Consider the following 15,798-nt stretch of genomic DNA (forward strand, 5'->3'; position numbering starts at 1 on the left):
GCTGAGAGGTGGACTGAGATGTTTTTTAACAAAGGGTTTTTTTTTTTTTTCTCTCTAGTTTTTAATATTTGCTTTTGGAATAGTATGTGGATAAAAATGAGATCCTGTCTTCTTGAGTGTCTTGGAAAACTCAGACATCACAGGATGTTATTTCAGAACTTCTGTGCCTTTTAAACTATCAGATTTAGGTCTAGGAAAAGGAAGGAAATGTACACTAGGTTCTGTTGTGCTAAAAAGGCAGGAAACACAGTGTATAAGGTCTATATGCTGTACATTCGTGAATCCCCGAATTTGACACAATGATTGGTTTATTCTTTTTTTGTTTGTTTTACATAAAAGACAGTATAGCAGTGCTAAAAACATAAGTTGAGTCTAACTCTGTCGTTATGGCCTGAGCAAGTTATTCAACTTCTTAGTTTTCTTGTCTGTGAAAACAAGGTTGAATAATAGTACTAACCTCTAGCATTGTTGTGAGGGTTAAAGTAGACGTTGTTGGTGTTGCTCAGTTGCTAAATCATGTCTGACTCTTTGTGACCCCATGGACTGCAGCACGCCAGGCCTCCCAGTCCCAGATTATCTCCCATCGTTTGCCCAAATTCATGTCCATTGAGTCAGAGATGCTGTCCACACATCTCATCATTAGGTCATGCATATATAATTCTTAGCAGTCAACACTCAATAAATGGTAGCTCTTTTTCTCACTGAAAATTTCAAAGTTTGCTGTTTTACTTTTTCAACACTTTTGTTAAGTTCAAGGTATAACGTTTGTCTGAAGCCTTTGACCCTGTGCTCTTTCAATATCCTTTATATCTGTTCAACTGCTTTAAAAAAAAAAGGAAAAGAAACATGGCTGTTAGTCTTTGGAGTATCCCGTGCATTTCATTTAATGTTTTAGCAGTGGATCCTTTATTTTTTTTTAATTAAAAATTTTTATTTTTGGCTGGGCTGCACAACCTGTGGGATCTTAGTTCCCTGACCAGGGATCAAACCTAGAGCCTCAGCAGGAGAAGTTCTAACCACTGGACCACCAGGGAACTCTGTATCGGCAGTGAATGGAGTAGCACCATAGAACTGATGAGAAAATAGGCTTTAAGAAGTATAGTCACTTGCCCAAGTTTGTACAACCTTAAGAGTGATGTTTCTGCAATTCAAGTTTAGGTGTTTTTACTCTAGAACCTGTTATGTAGAGTTGATGACTGATTGCGTAATTTTGAAATAGGCAGTTTTTGTGATTATATTGTCCTACAGACAAGGACATACAGTGCGTTGAAGGCGGGTTTTAGATTTAGAATTCAGGGCTTCTGCTTCCCAGTCCGGTAGCATCCACGAGTAGCATCCTGTGAATCCACGGGTCCCCTCATACTTGCGGCAGCCCTTTATACCTGTACCTTCAAGGAGTTCCTTCTGGATCTGTTAGTTTCAACGTTAGTGGTTCCTTCTTCCAGTTATAAAAGTCATGAGTTTTAGCAGTTGATGTTTCAGAATTCAGAGCATCATTTCAGCACATCAGTGCTTACCAAGGCTCAATCTGTAACTTGTTTGTTTGGCATGTACTCACTTCTTGGGGGCTTCTCTGATGGTTCAGATGGTAAAGAATCTGCCTGCAATGCAAGAGGTCCAGATTCGATCCCTGGATCTGTAAGATCTCCTGGAGGAGGGCATGGCAACCCACTCCAGTATTCTTGCCTGGAGAATCCCATGGACAGAGGAGCCTGGTAGGCTACAGTCCATGGGGTCACAAACAATCAGACACAACTGAGTGACTAATATAATTACAGTTCACTTCTATACCAACTTTGAATTTGTCCCAGCTGCAGTTTTGTTGCACTGGAGGTTTTTTGATGCTTGTGTGTTTAGTTGATCCGTGTGTCCAACTCTCTGCGACCCCATGAACTGTAGCTCACCAGGCTCCTCTGTCCATGAAACTTTTCCAGGCAAGAATGTTGGAGTGGGCTGCGGTTTCCTTCTCCTGGGGATCTTCCCGACTCAGGGATCAAACCCAGGTCTGCTGCATTGCAGGCAAATTCTTTACCATCTGAGCCACCAGGGAAGCCCTGGGTTCTCCCTCTGCTGGTAGCAAAAGAGGGTTTGGCTCCGAGTTTCCCAAATTCCCCTGCACAAGAGTGGAGCACCATGATCTGTATGTTTTTAATTTTAGTTATGTGCTGAGCCCATGGGCAAATGAGAGTTGGGACAGTTGGTCAAGGAGTCCATCTCAAAAATGGTCATGAGTAAGATGAGTCTGCTCCCAGGACTAGAGTCTTTGCTAAACTTTTTTGATCTCAGTGTTCTATAAGAGTGTGACTCTTGCAATTAAATATTCTGCACTTTTATTAGTCTCAGGTTCTTTTTTTTTTTTTTTGGTTCCTATTAAATGTTTAAACAGTTACAAATAGATTTTATTTTTGTTTAAAAAAGCATTTATTCATTTAGCTGCACCAGTGTACCAAGTCTTAATTGTGGCATGTAGCATCTAGTTCCCTGGCCAGGGATCAAAGCTGGGCCCCCTGGATTGGGAATGTGGAGTCCTAGTTACTGGACCATCAGGGAAATCCCTGTCTTTTGTTTTGAAAAGTAAATAAATAAATGCTGTGGGACACCCAGATGGTGTTCCAGTTTTCTGCATTGTCAGCCCCTTGGGGAGTCCCTCCCATTCTCTGCTGCTCTAACATGTATCCATCACCTCCATCTTAATTTTAAGCTAATCCTCCCTTTTATTTAACTTGTATCTGTTTTGTTCCTTAAGCAGCTGTATGAAGGTGCAATTTATGCATCCAAACATTCAATGATTTTTAATAAATGTACACAGTTATGCAGTCACTATAATCCAGTTTTAGAATATTTGCATCCCCTGGAAAGTTCCTCCTGCCAGTCTGCAAGTCATTCTCCACCGGCACCTCCAGCCCCAGGCAGTGATCCATTTTCTGTCTCTGCACATTTGCCTTTCACAGATATTTCCTATTTTTGGTGTTCAGTCAGTTGTGTCTGACTCTTTGCGACCCCCACGGACTGCAGCATGCCGGGCTTCCCTGTCCTTCACCATCTCCTGGAGCTTGTGCAAACTCAGTGTCCATTGAGTCAGTGATACCATCCAACCATCTCCTCCCCTGTAATCCCCTTTTCCTTCTGCCTTCTATCTTTCCCAGCATTAGGGTCTTTTCTAATGAGTCACCTCTTGGCATCAGGTGACCAAAGTATTGGAGCTTCAGCATCAGTCCTTCTAATGAATATTCAGGATTGATTTCTTTTAGGATCAACTGGTTTGATCTCCTTGCAGTCCAAGGGACTCTCAAGGGTCTTCTTCAACACCACAGTTCAGAAGCATCAATTCTTTGGCTCTATACAGTCCATGGAATTCTCCAGGCCAAAAATACTGAAGTGGGTAGCTGTTCCCTTCTCCATGGGATCTTCCCAACCCAGGGATTGAACCCAGGTCTCCCACGTTGCAGGCAGGTTGTTTACCAGCTAAGCCACCAGGGAAGCCCAAGAATACTGGAGTGGGTAACCTATCCCTTCTCCAGTGGATCTTCCCATATCCAACCAGGGTCTCTGGGATTGTAAGTGGATTCTTAACCAGCTGAGCTACCAGAGGAGCCTATATTTCCTATAAACGCCCCCAAATCTTACGTAGTTTTGTAATGGCTGGTTTCTTTTACTCAGCAGAGTGCGGTTCATCATGTAGTCCATTGCTTTTCATGACTGATGATACTCCATTTTATCAGTTTATACCACATCTTATTTATCTCCTCACCTAGTTATTTAGTTTTAATTAATTAAAAGATTTTATTGGAGTATCATTGCTTTCCAGTGTAATGTTAGTTCCTGCTGTATAACAGCGTGACTCAGCCATGTGTATACATATATCCTCTCCCTCTTGAGCCTCCCTCCCATGCGCTGTCCCTCCCCTCTAGGTCATCACAGCGCCAGGCTGAGCCCCCCGTGCTATACAGCAGCTTCCCACTAGCAGTCTCTTTTACGACGCGTGTTAGTGTGTACACGTCAGTCCTAATCTCCCAGTTCACGCTTGCCTCCCCTTACCCCTCTGTGTCTACAAGTCTGTTTTCTCTGTTTGTGTATCTATTTCTGCCCCGCAAATAGATTTGTCTATACCCTTAAATGAATTCTTGCTTATGGTTTAAAATGTCACATTTTTGGTGCTTATAATCTTATATTGAAAAGCAGTTCTGTTGCTCACTCTCTGTGGTAACAAGTTAATCTTCTCCCCCTGCACTTTTTTTTTTCCTGTTTCTTGATATTTTGGGGGCCCTGAATCCTGAAGGAGTTAATATGTTTTTCAGAAGGAAAGATTAGTTTCAAGAGATAGAAGTGCAAGTCAAGCATAGCTTCTAAGTGGTGTCTCCCTCATTATGTCACCTTTTGTTTACCTGTTTGTTCTAAAGCATAAGAGAATGTCCGTCATCTGCTCTTTTAGTTTTTTAAGAGAACTTACTTACCGTCGTTATTTTGTAGATAGGGAGACTCAAAATGATGAAAAGGGAATAGTGAAAGAATGGGTCTGTTTATTTGGCCTAGAGAAAATAAGATGGCTGAACAGCTGTGTTTAACACCCTGCAGTTCATCCAGTGAATACACTGAATGTCTGCTGTGTGGTTGCCAGGCAGTGTTCTAGGTGCTGTAGACTTGGCAGAGACCAAAACCAGCCCCGTTTTCCCTAGTGGATGTCCCACTGCATTAAAATAAACATCTCCGTTCCTTCCAGGGACCCACAGAGTCTGGTGCTGTGGACCCTGCCCACACTTCCAAGCTCAGCTCTCTCTGCTCGGCTCCGTTTTCACTCCACTCCAGCTACACTGGCCTCCTTGCTGTCACTTCAGCGCCCAGATTCATTCTCACCTTAGGATTTGCCCTTTCTTCTGCTTGGAATGTTCTGCCCCCAGGTCTTTGCATGAGCAGTGTCTCAAAGTCCTTGAGCCTTGACTCAGATGTCACCTCCTTAAGGAACCTTTCCCTGTCACCCCAACTAACGACCCTTCACAGCACTATCACCTCACCCAGCTCTGTGCTTTTCACAGCCCTCTATGTACTGAAAATGACCTCATTTATTTATTTGTTCATTGGCCAGTTCCCCAGACCAGAATCTAGGCTTTGTGAAAGTCTGGAAACTCTCTCATTCACTGCTTTCTGCTCAGGACTTAGAACAATGCCTGGCATGCAGTAGGTACTCATAAAACGTTGTCAAAAGAATCAGAGGGCTGGGACTTGCCTGGCGGTCCAGTGGTCAGGGCTCCATACTCCCACTGCAAGGGGTGTGGGTTTGATCCCTGGTCGGGGAACTAAGATCTCACATGTGGCCAAAAAACAGAAAAGAAAAAAAGAGTGTTTTAAACACTGTTGTCACATGGCACCCTTAAAGGGCAGGAGTAACACTGTAAGGTATGATGGGAGATGCAGTTAGGACCCGAGGATGAAAACTGGGCCAGGGGGACCTTACCTTTCTTATAGGAGTTTGTCACAGTAGAGCTGCCCAAAGCTGGATTGTTCTCTAGTTGAGGTGACGTAAACTACTGACAGGTCATCTCACAGGTGATTAAGTGTTAAGTCAGGGCTAAATTTGTATTGGTAAATACCAGTTAGCCATGTTTACGTTTTTAAATTAAGCTGCTTAACTTAACCACATGGCAGCTAAGCAGCCACCTCACAGAATTCTGTTGCTCAGGGAGCCCTGTGGAACAGTCCTTCGTTGCCACTCATTGGACCTTTTATAGCTTTATAAACTGAGGCACAGTGAGGTTAAATGGCTTGTTTGGGACTTGATGGTGAATAGATGGGAGGGTTGGGAGAGGATTAAAGGTTTCCCATTTCCTGTTATTGGACCCGTTCATTAGCCTTGCAGAATTTATCAGAGTTCTCATTTTTCGTAAGAGTTTACAAGGAGGTTGTCTGTCTCTGGTCCCACAGCATTTTTTAGAAACTTCAAGTGCCTGTCACTTTTTGCTGGAATTGTTTGCGTTTCTCTCTGTCAGGGTCAACACTTCTTTTGGTTTATTTTGTATCCAAGGGCCCAGGCATGCAAGATATATGTTGAATGAATGAATGAGAATTTTAAAATCTGACATTTGCTAAAGCATGAGCACAGGTAGGTTTTCCTTTAGCCAAGTTTCTAGTTTGAGTTAAGAGGTATAGTTTGAATTAATTAGAGGTCTTCAGTGATGACCTCTAATTTTGACTTAGGTTGACCACAGTGTTAGGAGTCATATATGTGTGTACATGCAATATATATGACTCCTGACACACACATATATATATTCCAAAAGTAAAGAGAATGAATGGTAGCTATTTGTGTTTGCCTATTTTTTAGTTTCAGTGTTCTAAAAATTTTTTTTTTAATAATCTTGTTATCTACCCCTGAAACATAGATTTGAAAATCATGGCTTATACTTAATGGAAATGCACATACTGTAATACTCTGAGTTCTCTTCAACACATGAGAAATAAAACATAGCTTTATAAAATCATATTTAGATGCTTAGAAAAGAAATTGTAAAATGATTAAGTAGAAGAGTGAGTGATTTAGGACTTCATGTGACTTTCTGTCTCTATTGAGGATATTTTGAATAATCACTGAGGATCTTTTATAGGGGAAAGGAAAGCATTTCATCTGTCATATGAGTCAAGAATTCCAGGTTAGGGGAGAGGGAAAAGGATACGAACACTGTCCATTCTAGGAGCCAGTAATCATCCGTTTGAAACAAACTTTGTGGCATTTAGGGTAGACATATAGTCTGTTACCTGCGTTTAGAGGAAACGTTGCTGATCTGTTGTTTGTGGTAACTTGCTGTAAAGCTTCTGAACTGAGTGAAGCCGTGGTTTGTCTGGAGAGTTTGCTGGTTTGTTTAACAAGCCCACAGCCCGTCCGACGCCTCTCGGAAAAACAGTAGTCATGACAGGAACTTAGACTCACCCCCAAAGAATCCAGCAGATTATCTGGAGAGATTGCCTCATCTTTCACTAATGTGCTGTGTTCTGCTCATGTGATGTTGGTCAGTCTGCTGCTTAGGAAGGTGTGGAATAAGAGGATGGGTGAAACACGCCAGTCCTATGCAGGCTGCTGTTCATGCATTCTGTGGTTACCAAGAAGTGTGTTAGAAAGTCCGGTTTGCCGGATCTGGAACTAGTACTCTCTTTAGCATGGACACACTGGCTGCTGATATATGTCAGACTCCTACCCTATCTGTCAGACATTGCACGAAGCAATGTTATATGGGTTATTTTATTTAATCCTCACAACAGCCCTATAATTTTTCCCATTTCACGTATGAGGAAACTTAAGATTTAGAAATTAAGCGACTTGGCTCATCTATAGACAGAAAGTGAAGTCGCTCAGTCGTGTCCGACTCTTTGTGACCAAGTTCCTCCGTCCATGGGATTCTCCAGGCAAGAATACTGGAGTGGGTTGCCATTTCCTTCTCCAGGGGACCTTCTTGACCCAGGGACCGAACCCAGGTCTCCTGCATTGCGGGCAGATGCTTTAACCTCTGAGCCACCAGGAAAGGCCTACGGAGCAGGCATGTGAATCTATCCCGCTCCGAGCCCATGCTTACTTAACCTGTGTTAGCATAGCTCTTCCTCTGCTCGCTTCTGAGCCATCAGATTCAACCTCAAGCCACCGCATACCTTTTTCCTTTCATTGGTTTATGCGGGGAAGTGGTGTTTGCTGTGAAGTTGCCTTCGGAGAAGTCTGCCTTTGTTTCTTCAGCAGGCGCCGAGTGCTCCTCCGCTCTGCTGCGCGCGCCGTGGGTGGCAGCGCCGGACACAGCGGCTCCTGCGGGGAGTCTTCTCCGGCCTCCAGCTCTGTCTTCTCGGGGCGCCTGTCGCGGCCCCAGGGCATTTCTGGGCTGCCACCTGCGCGCTGTCACCCTTCACACTCCCTGCCTGCCTATCTTCAACCACACCTGCTTTGGGTCCTCAAATCAGACTCACAAAGAGATTCTTTTTCAGAGAAAAAATATACACAGTAGCTTTGAGGCTTTAATATTTTTCATCCTCAACAAAGGAAAAAAAAACGCGTGTCATCCCAAACTCTCAGGAAGCTGTGTTTGGAGAAAAACTGGAAACAAATAGCTTTGGTATTAAAAAGCAAATTAGGGAATTTTCTGGTGGTCCAGTGGTTAGGACACTGCGCTTTCACTGCCAAGGGTCTGGGTTTGATTTCCCCCTGATCGGCGAACTGAGATCCCACAAGTCATGGAGTACAGCCAAAGAAAATTAATTTTTTTTAAAAAAGCAAATTAGTATTGATCTTAAGACATTAGGAAGGGGAGAGTAATAAACCCCAAAGAAGCGAGAAAAAGGAAGTAGTGAGATAAAGAATGAATTAAATAAAATAGAGAACATTAAAAACAAAAAGGAAACACTGAAAAGCCGGTTCCTTGTGAAGGTTGATTAAATAAGTTATCTTCCCAAGGTAATCTACATTTAACACAGTCCCACTGGACTCTTTTTTAATTAAGCAAAATGACTTTTAAATTTATTGAATAAATAAACCTACATAACCTAAATGTCTCCCAGTAAGGGCTGATTTAATAAACTGGAGTGAATCCATGCAGTGGAACAACACACGACTGTAAACACAAGCAGGACGTTCTCTGTGTCTTGATGTGGAATAAAGCAAGGTGCGGGACAGCGCATGTGGTACACTGGCCTTAGTGTAAAAATGAAAGGGAGGAGTAAAAGTGCGAAGTAACATTTGCTTTTAGATCATGAAGAAATGCTGGCAGAAATGCTGGCATGGAGAAGTACTGTACTTCAATAGCAGAGGTTACCTGTGGTGGGGAGAGGGGGCAGCTAGGGACAGAAGTCTAGGAAGAGAGGCTCTTCTCTAGATACATGCTTTCTAAAAAATTATTTTTGGCTGCGCCCTGAACATGTGGGACCGTAGTTCCCTGACCAGGGATTAAACCTGCCCCCCCTGCATTGGAAGGCAGTCTTAACCACTGAAGCTCCAGGGAAGTCCTGATGTATACTTAACATCTGAAAGCTTTTGAACCGTGAGAATACATTGTCTATTCAAGAATTAATTTATTATAAAGAGTTACTTTTTTAGTCAATAAGAAAAAAGGGAACATCCCAAACAAAAATACAGACTTGAGTGAAGTCTGTATTGTGATACATCTGTATTATGGATGCTAAACAGCTACCATAATATAGCAGGGAAAGTGAAATGTCAAAATGTCAACAGAAACTGTCCCTGGGGGTTGAGAATACACAAATAACATGTATTTTTTGTTTGTGATGTTCTCAGTGGTCTGCAGTGACTTACCACCTTTATAATTGGGGAATTTTTTTTTTTTAATTGAGAAAAAGGTGTCCAGGTTCCATCCCTAGTTGGGGGAATTAGGATCCTGCAAGCCACGAGGCTCAGCCAAAAAATTTAAAAAGAAAAAAAAAAAGCTTAGTTAAAAGTAAGAAAGATCAATATTCTGAAGAAGAGTAGTAAGGAAAACCAGCACTAGCAAATATGATACAGGTTGCGAAGTAGCAGTAGCACAGATACTGAATTTCTGAAACTCTAAAAAGACTCAGATCTGTTCTCTTTCTGTGCACATGAGAGAGAATATGATAAAAATGAGTATCCAAAACAAAAATAATGGCAAAGGAAGGATTAGTAAATGGTAATGGGATAATTTTGGAAATAATGTTTGCATGTTATATCGCCAGCAGCTGGGACAAAGAGACATTTAAAAAGATTCAAAGCTTTGGCCAGTTCATGTGAAATAAAATGTGAAGAACTGTCATTTTAATAGTTGTGAAGCAATGAAGAGCCTCACAGTAGAAAATATCAATATTTTAAATATTTTGAAGAATTAATATTTCATATGTGTGGATGTATGAATATTTGTCCTTAATATGTATATGTTATTGCTTTACATGGGTAATGATATAAAGGAAGTTTGAGAAAATGAACACAGCCATTGTTGCAGTGGATTATACACAAATTTTGTTTTTCTTTTAGTAACGTATGGGTTTTTGTTTTTTTTTTAGCAGATATTTATTTTGAAGCAGCAAACTCCCTCTGGAGTAACAGTAATTATTACTATTGGCATGAAGTAATAGTAATAATAGTAATTATTCCCTTTTTCTAAAGAATTCATTATTGGACTATGCTAGGTATCAGATCACTCTAGCAACAGAACCCAGGTGACCTTTGCTGACCTTTGAAGAGAACTCTTTAAACAGTTGGAGAGGAGGTTAAGAGAAGAGCTGCCCACAGAAATGATGGAACACAGTATTGGCTCTAACTGCAAAGGATTAAGCTGTTCACCTCTTCCTTTCACTATTCTCTGCTTCCAGGTTGGTGGCACGAAGGCGGGTGTAGTCCGGTTTCTTGGGGAGACAGACTTCGCCAAGGGGGAGTGGTGTGGCGTGGAGTTGGATGAGCCTCTCGGGAAGAACGACGGGGCTGTTGCTGGAACAAGGTGCATCTGCTGTTGGAATTTCGTCTTCCTCCTGCATATAAAGATACTCAAGCCAGCCCCACCCAGTGTGGGTAATAAAATAGACATGAGCGTTTTGAAGAGCTGCACTTGTATTTCCTAAGGCTCACCTACTGATTTTCCCTTCTGCTAGGATTAGTTGTTCTCTCTTAGATGGTCTGTCTTTTTTTTTTTCCCCTTGTTCTATTAAAAAAAATTTTTTTGTGTGTGTGTGAGCTTTTTAAGAAAACTACTTACTTATTTTTTAAATTTTTGGCCACACCCTGCAGCACATGGGATCTGTGGCACGTGGGATCTTAGTTCCTCGACCAGGGATCAGATCCACACTCCCTCTATTGGAAGGCAGAGTCTTAACCGTTGGTCCACCGGGGAAGTCCCCTGACTCTCGTTTAGTGATATATGCATTGCATCTGAGTAGATTCTGAGCAAACATTGGGTTTATGTATCTATTTATTTTTAAGATTTTATTTTTGTTTTAGAGCAGTTTTCAGTTCACAGAACTGAGAGGGAGATGCAGCTAGCCCTTCTCGACCTCCTGCCCCACCTCGTGCACAGGCCTCCCCCCATTGTCAATATCCGGAGGGATGCGTTTATTACAGCTGATGATTATAAGTATATAGACGCTATGCACCAAATACAGTAATAATGCCTTGAGACTTTCGAAAATCTCTTAGTGCTGTGATGATTATGAAGCTATAGTGTTCATATTCTTGATATTAAGATGTTAAAAATGCGCTAGTCATAACATGTGACTCCAAGTGTCAGTCTGATAACTGACTAACCAGATGATACTTCTCCCCCTTTACTTGAGTGAATCGGCCAGCTAGGTGCTTGTTCGATTTCTTTTTCCTTTTGTTTAGCAAGGTTTTATTAAGTGGGATCACTGTGTTGCTGAACTCTTCTGTTGTGTGTTTATCAGATAGTAGAAATGACTTCCTTTTTACATAGAATCTTAGCAACAGACAAGTGATTCCATCTCTGCGTATCACACTGTTGTTTCCTCGTGTGTCTTTGAGGACATTACTGAAGTTATTTATCAGCCTGCATACCCAGTGAACGCTGCAGGCTGGGTGTACCGCCCCAGCCGGTTGGTAGAATTCACAGCAAGCCGGTCACAAGTTAAGAGTCAGGAGAACCTTTTGGTTATAAGTTTTTCTTTCTTGTCATTAAGCCGCTTTTTGTTCCTGTCCTTAATTGTTGTCCCCTCAAGGTATTTTCAGTGTCAACCCAAGTATGGCCTGTTTGCTCCGGTCCACAAAGTCACCAAGATCGGCTTCCCCTCCACCACGCCAGCCAAAGCCAAGGCTGCCGCGGTGAGGCGCGTGATGGCGACCACGCCTGCCAGCATGAAGCGCAGCCCGTCCGCCTCCTCTCTCAGCTCCATGAGCTCCGTGGCCTCCTCCGTGAGCAGCAAGCCCAGCCGGACAGGACTGGTGAGCCTCCCTTCCCGTCTGTGCATCTCTGCATCCCAGGCACGTCAGATGCCCCCCACTGCCATCAGCACGCCTGCTTCGCTTTAGGAAAGGTTACGCCTCCTCTCACCCTTGTATGAAATGTTTGTTCACTGTAGCTTGTGAACATCCTTATACATTTCGCAGCAAAAGAGAACCCAAAAGAATTTTTAACAGCTCCTTTCAGACTCCTAAGACTGGGAGATACCACAGTGCTTGGTGAATCGATAGTAACGACTCCCTAGTCTAACATATGGGATGGTTGATCATTCTGATATTATTTTTGCATCAGGAAGACAGGAAAATTGGAGGGATCCCTTTCCCCAACTACCTGGGTCTCTTTCTCTTTGTTGTCAGACTAGGAACTAAAAGTATTTTGAGAAAAGGCATGTTCTTAGAATTTTCATGTTGTGTTCATGCAGTCTCACCCACTGAAAGCAGATCAGTGGGTGTGGAGTGTTCCTGCCTCAGGCCCGAGGATGCAGAGAAGAACTTAGACAACTGGAAAAGATGCCTGAAAGGCCCTGTTTTGTGTTGTCTCCTCTCTCCATCTCCCCTTCCCACTCTCTCTCCTTTTCTCCCCCTTTCCTGCTTTGATCAGTAAGATAAAATCATCAGAATCAAAATAGGCAGCATCTTGTTCTGTTTGTTAATGTCATGCTTTCTTAGGGCCAAAGCAATGACTTTTTGGCTTTGCTTCCCCACCCCCACTCCTTGCCCTTCAGTTTATTCGCTTGAAGTGAGGCAGATACTATTCAAATTTGACATGATTGCGTGCGATTACACTCCAGACTGGATTCTGGGTCTCTGGTTCATGACAATGAACTGCAGACAGGAATTAGAATGTGAAGTGGCGCGACTGGGGAGTAAGGCTGCTGGCCCCTGATCTTGCTTGGCCTTCTTTCCGTTGACACTGGGCAGGGACGGGACCTTCGGGGGCGTCTTTCTTTATAGCAGGGGCTACCCTCCTCTGCAGCCATTGAACTTCTTCCCCTTACGTTCAGGTGATACAGGTACCTGCTTGGACTATGTTATTCTGCATATAAAAGCCTGCATCTTCAATGTGAAAATTACAAGTGAACTTGATAAGAAAAGCTTGACAAGAACTCTTAGAATGTCTGAGTGAAATGAAGGTGAAGAAAATCCTCTATTTGGATGAAGCCTTGTTCAGAGTCAGTCGGCCAGCTCTAATGTGGACATCGAGTTTATGTTTCAGGACATGAGTTTACATTTTCAGGACTAATCCAGGAGCAATTCTGTGGACATGTCTATTCTGGATTCGAAATTCTTTCTTGAGTGTTCTTTTTTTTTTTTTGAGACATTTTTATTGTGTTACAATTGTGTCCATTTCTTTGGCAATTCCCCAAGCCCTTCCTGTCCCCCCAACCTCTCCTCTTAGTTTTTAGACCAGTTCTGATTCCTCTTTGAAGAAAACTAGCAAAAGAGAAATGAGTCTCATTGCCTTTTAAAGCAGCTTATTTTTATCTCTTTATATCGAGTGGTTACAGTTTCTAAACCAGAAATCACCATAAATGAATATGTGAAAAACAGAATAATCAAATGCATGATTTCCTAAAAATACAGCTCAACAATATGATCCATTGTACATATGTAAAAAAAGCTGAAAGATTCTTGAATGAAAATGATCTTCTGACAGTATTTATCACAGTTCCACAGAACCTTTAGAGTCTCTGTTATTTTCTCACAGTGCCCATAGGCCAAAAAAAAATAGCTAACAGTTCTGTTTATTAAGTATTTCAGTCCAAACAACTTCATATTTATGTCCTCATGGTTTAGTTACTGTTCAAAAAAAAAAAAAAAGATTCTCATTAGATGAAAGCAAAAATAGTATTTGTAATTCATTCTTAAATAACCACAGTGAGTTACTGTTAGGTTGCTCCTCATGGGCATTGCACATCCTATCAAACCTTGGACTCGTAGTGAACACTGCCTCCCTCATTTTCTTTGCTACATTGATCTGGGCTTTTTGTCCTGGCAGTGGCCAAAACCCAGCTTTGGAGAGATGTGACTGAAAGGAATGTAGTGTCATTATAAATACAATCCAAGGTTGAAGCTGAATTCCCTCCAAGCTAGTAGTTTGCATCATGTCCAACAGGCGTCACTGTTAACCTGGGAGTTAGCTGCAGCACCCTGGGGTGTGTCTCCCTGCAGGGTTTGAGAAGCTCAGATTTAGTGTATTCAGGAAGAAATGTTGGCTAAGACTCCACGCTCCCAATGCAAGGGGCCCGGGGTTCGATCCCTGGTTGGGGAACTAGATCCCATATGCCACAACTGAGGGTTGAAATGCCACACTAAAGATTCCACGTGCTGAAACAAATGAAGATCCTGCATGCCGCAATGTAGACCTGACACGGCCAAATAAATAAATCTCTTTTTTCTTTTTTTAAGGGAGGAAATATTAGTACGAGAAAGTATAACCACATAGTGAAACTGGAAAGTCAAGGTCAGGTGGTTAAAAGAGAGAACAGGAAGTCCCCCTCCCCCTCATATGTTTAAGTAATTCAAGAAATTGCTCTCAGTAGAAACAGTGGCATTCTCCTCAAGCCAGCGATCGCTCGGTAAATGGCCTCAGACAAACGCTGGCCAAAGGTTTGCAGCTTTGTCTGGAGCCCCTCCCAGGCCCCCAGAGTCCAGCCTGCAAGAGTGTTATTCAGCTTGTCCAAATGACCTCTGAACTCTTTACCAGAAGGTTCTGTCCTCTGTGTTTTCACATGACAGTTAGGCACCTTGAGAGGTGTCTGCTATGTGAAACAGCAGAGATGAGAGCAGAAACAGGTTTTCTCCACGCCTCCCCCTGCTGCTGTCTCTCCCTCAACTCCTGTTCTCCTCCCCCCTCCCCATCTCATCCACTCTTTCTCTCTCTCCTTCCTCCCCCTACTTTTCTTTCTCCACGAACTTCTCCTTTCCCCCTTTTCTCCGCCCACCCCACCCCGTGCCATTTTTCTTCCTTTCTCTTACGTGTGTACTTGCACACTCACCCATTCACACATGCTTGGAAGGCACAACACAAGTTTCCTTTTCATCGTATCCTTGTAAATGTTTTCTGGGGATTGGAAACCAGGTCCTCACAGCTGGATCCCTGGGTGAAATCACCTCTGCCTTTCGTTCTAGAAGAAAGGTGAAGCAAATCTGACAAAGTTCCGACTGTGTAAACTATGTAATCAGTTGAAGGAAGGTCTGTGATTCCTTGGGTGACATCATGGTCACTTAAAGGTGTGTAGAAGCTCAAGAAGTTGAAAAAAGTCTCATTCTAAAGTCTAAGGATCAGAAGATTGGCCAAACTGTTTTCATGAGAAGATAACTGTTCATGAAGTCCAGGTGGAAATGGAGTCTTGAGAAGCTTGTGACCTGGGTCCTGCGGGATTTTTCTACCCGGCCCCCTCAGCCCAGCTCAGGGCACCTTTGATTTTGAGCCACAAATATCTTCCTGGTTTTTCTGTGGCCTCTTTACATCGGTGGGCTCTTTGTGACATTGACAGGCCCGAGGCATGCGCCGTCTTGTCTCCACGATGGAAAACCTTTCCTAAGCCTGGGCAAGCCTGCGAGCCAGGGGCAACGCTTTTACTTTGCCGAGGAGACGCCCGCCCTGCATGTACTGCCCCCTCCCTACATCCCTCATAGCATCGCCGCCCTTCACGTCTTTAACTTTCCTTTGCAGTTGACTGAAACTTCCTCCCGTTACGCCAGGAAGATCTCCGGCACCACCGCCCTCCAGGAGGCCCTGAAGGAGAAGCAGCAGCACATTGAGCAGCTGCTGGCCGAACGGGATCTAGAGAGGGCGGAGGTGGCCAAGGCCACGAGCCATGTGGGGGAGATAGAGCAGGAGCTCGCCCTGGCCCGGGATGGACACGACCAGGTGAAGTCTGGCCCCG

At 43.2% G+C, this 15,798-nt stretch overlaps 1 protein-coding gene across 8 annotated transcripts in view; it reads left to right on the plus strand.

Annotated features, from left to right (window-relative positions):
* Positions 1 to 15,798, plus strand: part of CLIP1 (CAP-Gly domain containing linker protein 1) — a 116,020-nt gene that overhangs the window by 37,396 nt on the left and 62,826 nt on the right. For all 8 annotated transcript variants that reach the window (XM_069557769.1, XM_069557768.1, XM_069557770.1 and 5 more), the window contains exons 4-6: positions 10,312 to 10,436; positions 11,665 to 11,887; positions 15,585 to 15,782. In XM_069557769.1, the coding sequence (XP_069413870.1) occupies positions 10,312 to 10,436; positions 11,665 to 11,887; positions 15,585 to 15,782 (546 nt within the window). The remainder of the gene's footprint in view (positions 1 to 10,311; positions 10,437 to 11,664; positions 11,888 to 15,584; positions 15,783 to 15,798) is intronic.

Source organism: Ovis canadensis, chromosome 17 (genome assembly GCF_042477335.2).
Source record: "Ovis canadensis isolate MfBH-ARS-UI-01 breed Bighorn chromosome 17, ARS-UI_OviCan_v2, whole genome shotgun sequence".
Taxonomy (NCBI): Eukaryota; Metazoa; Chordata; class Mammalia; order Artiodactyla; family Bovidae; genus Ovis; species Ovis canadensis.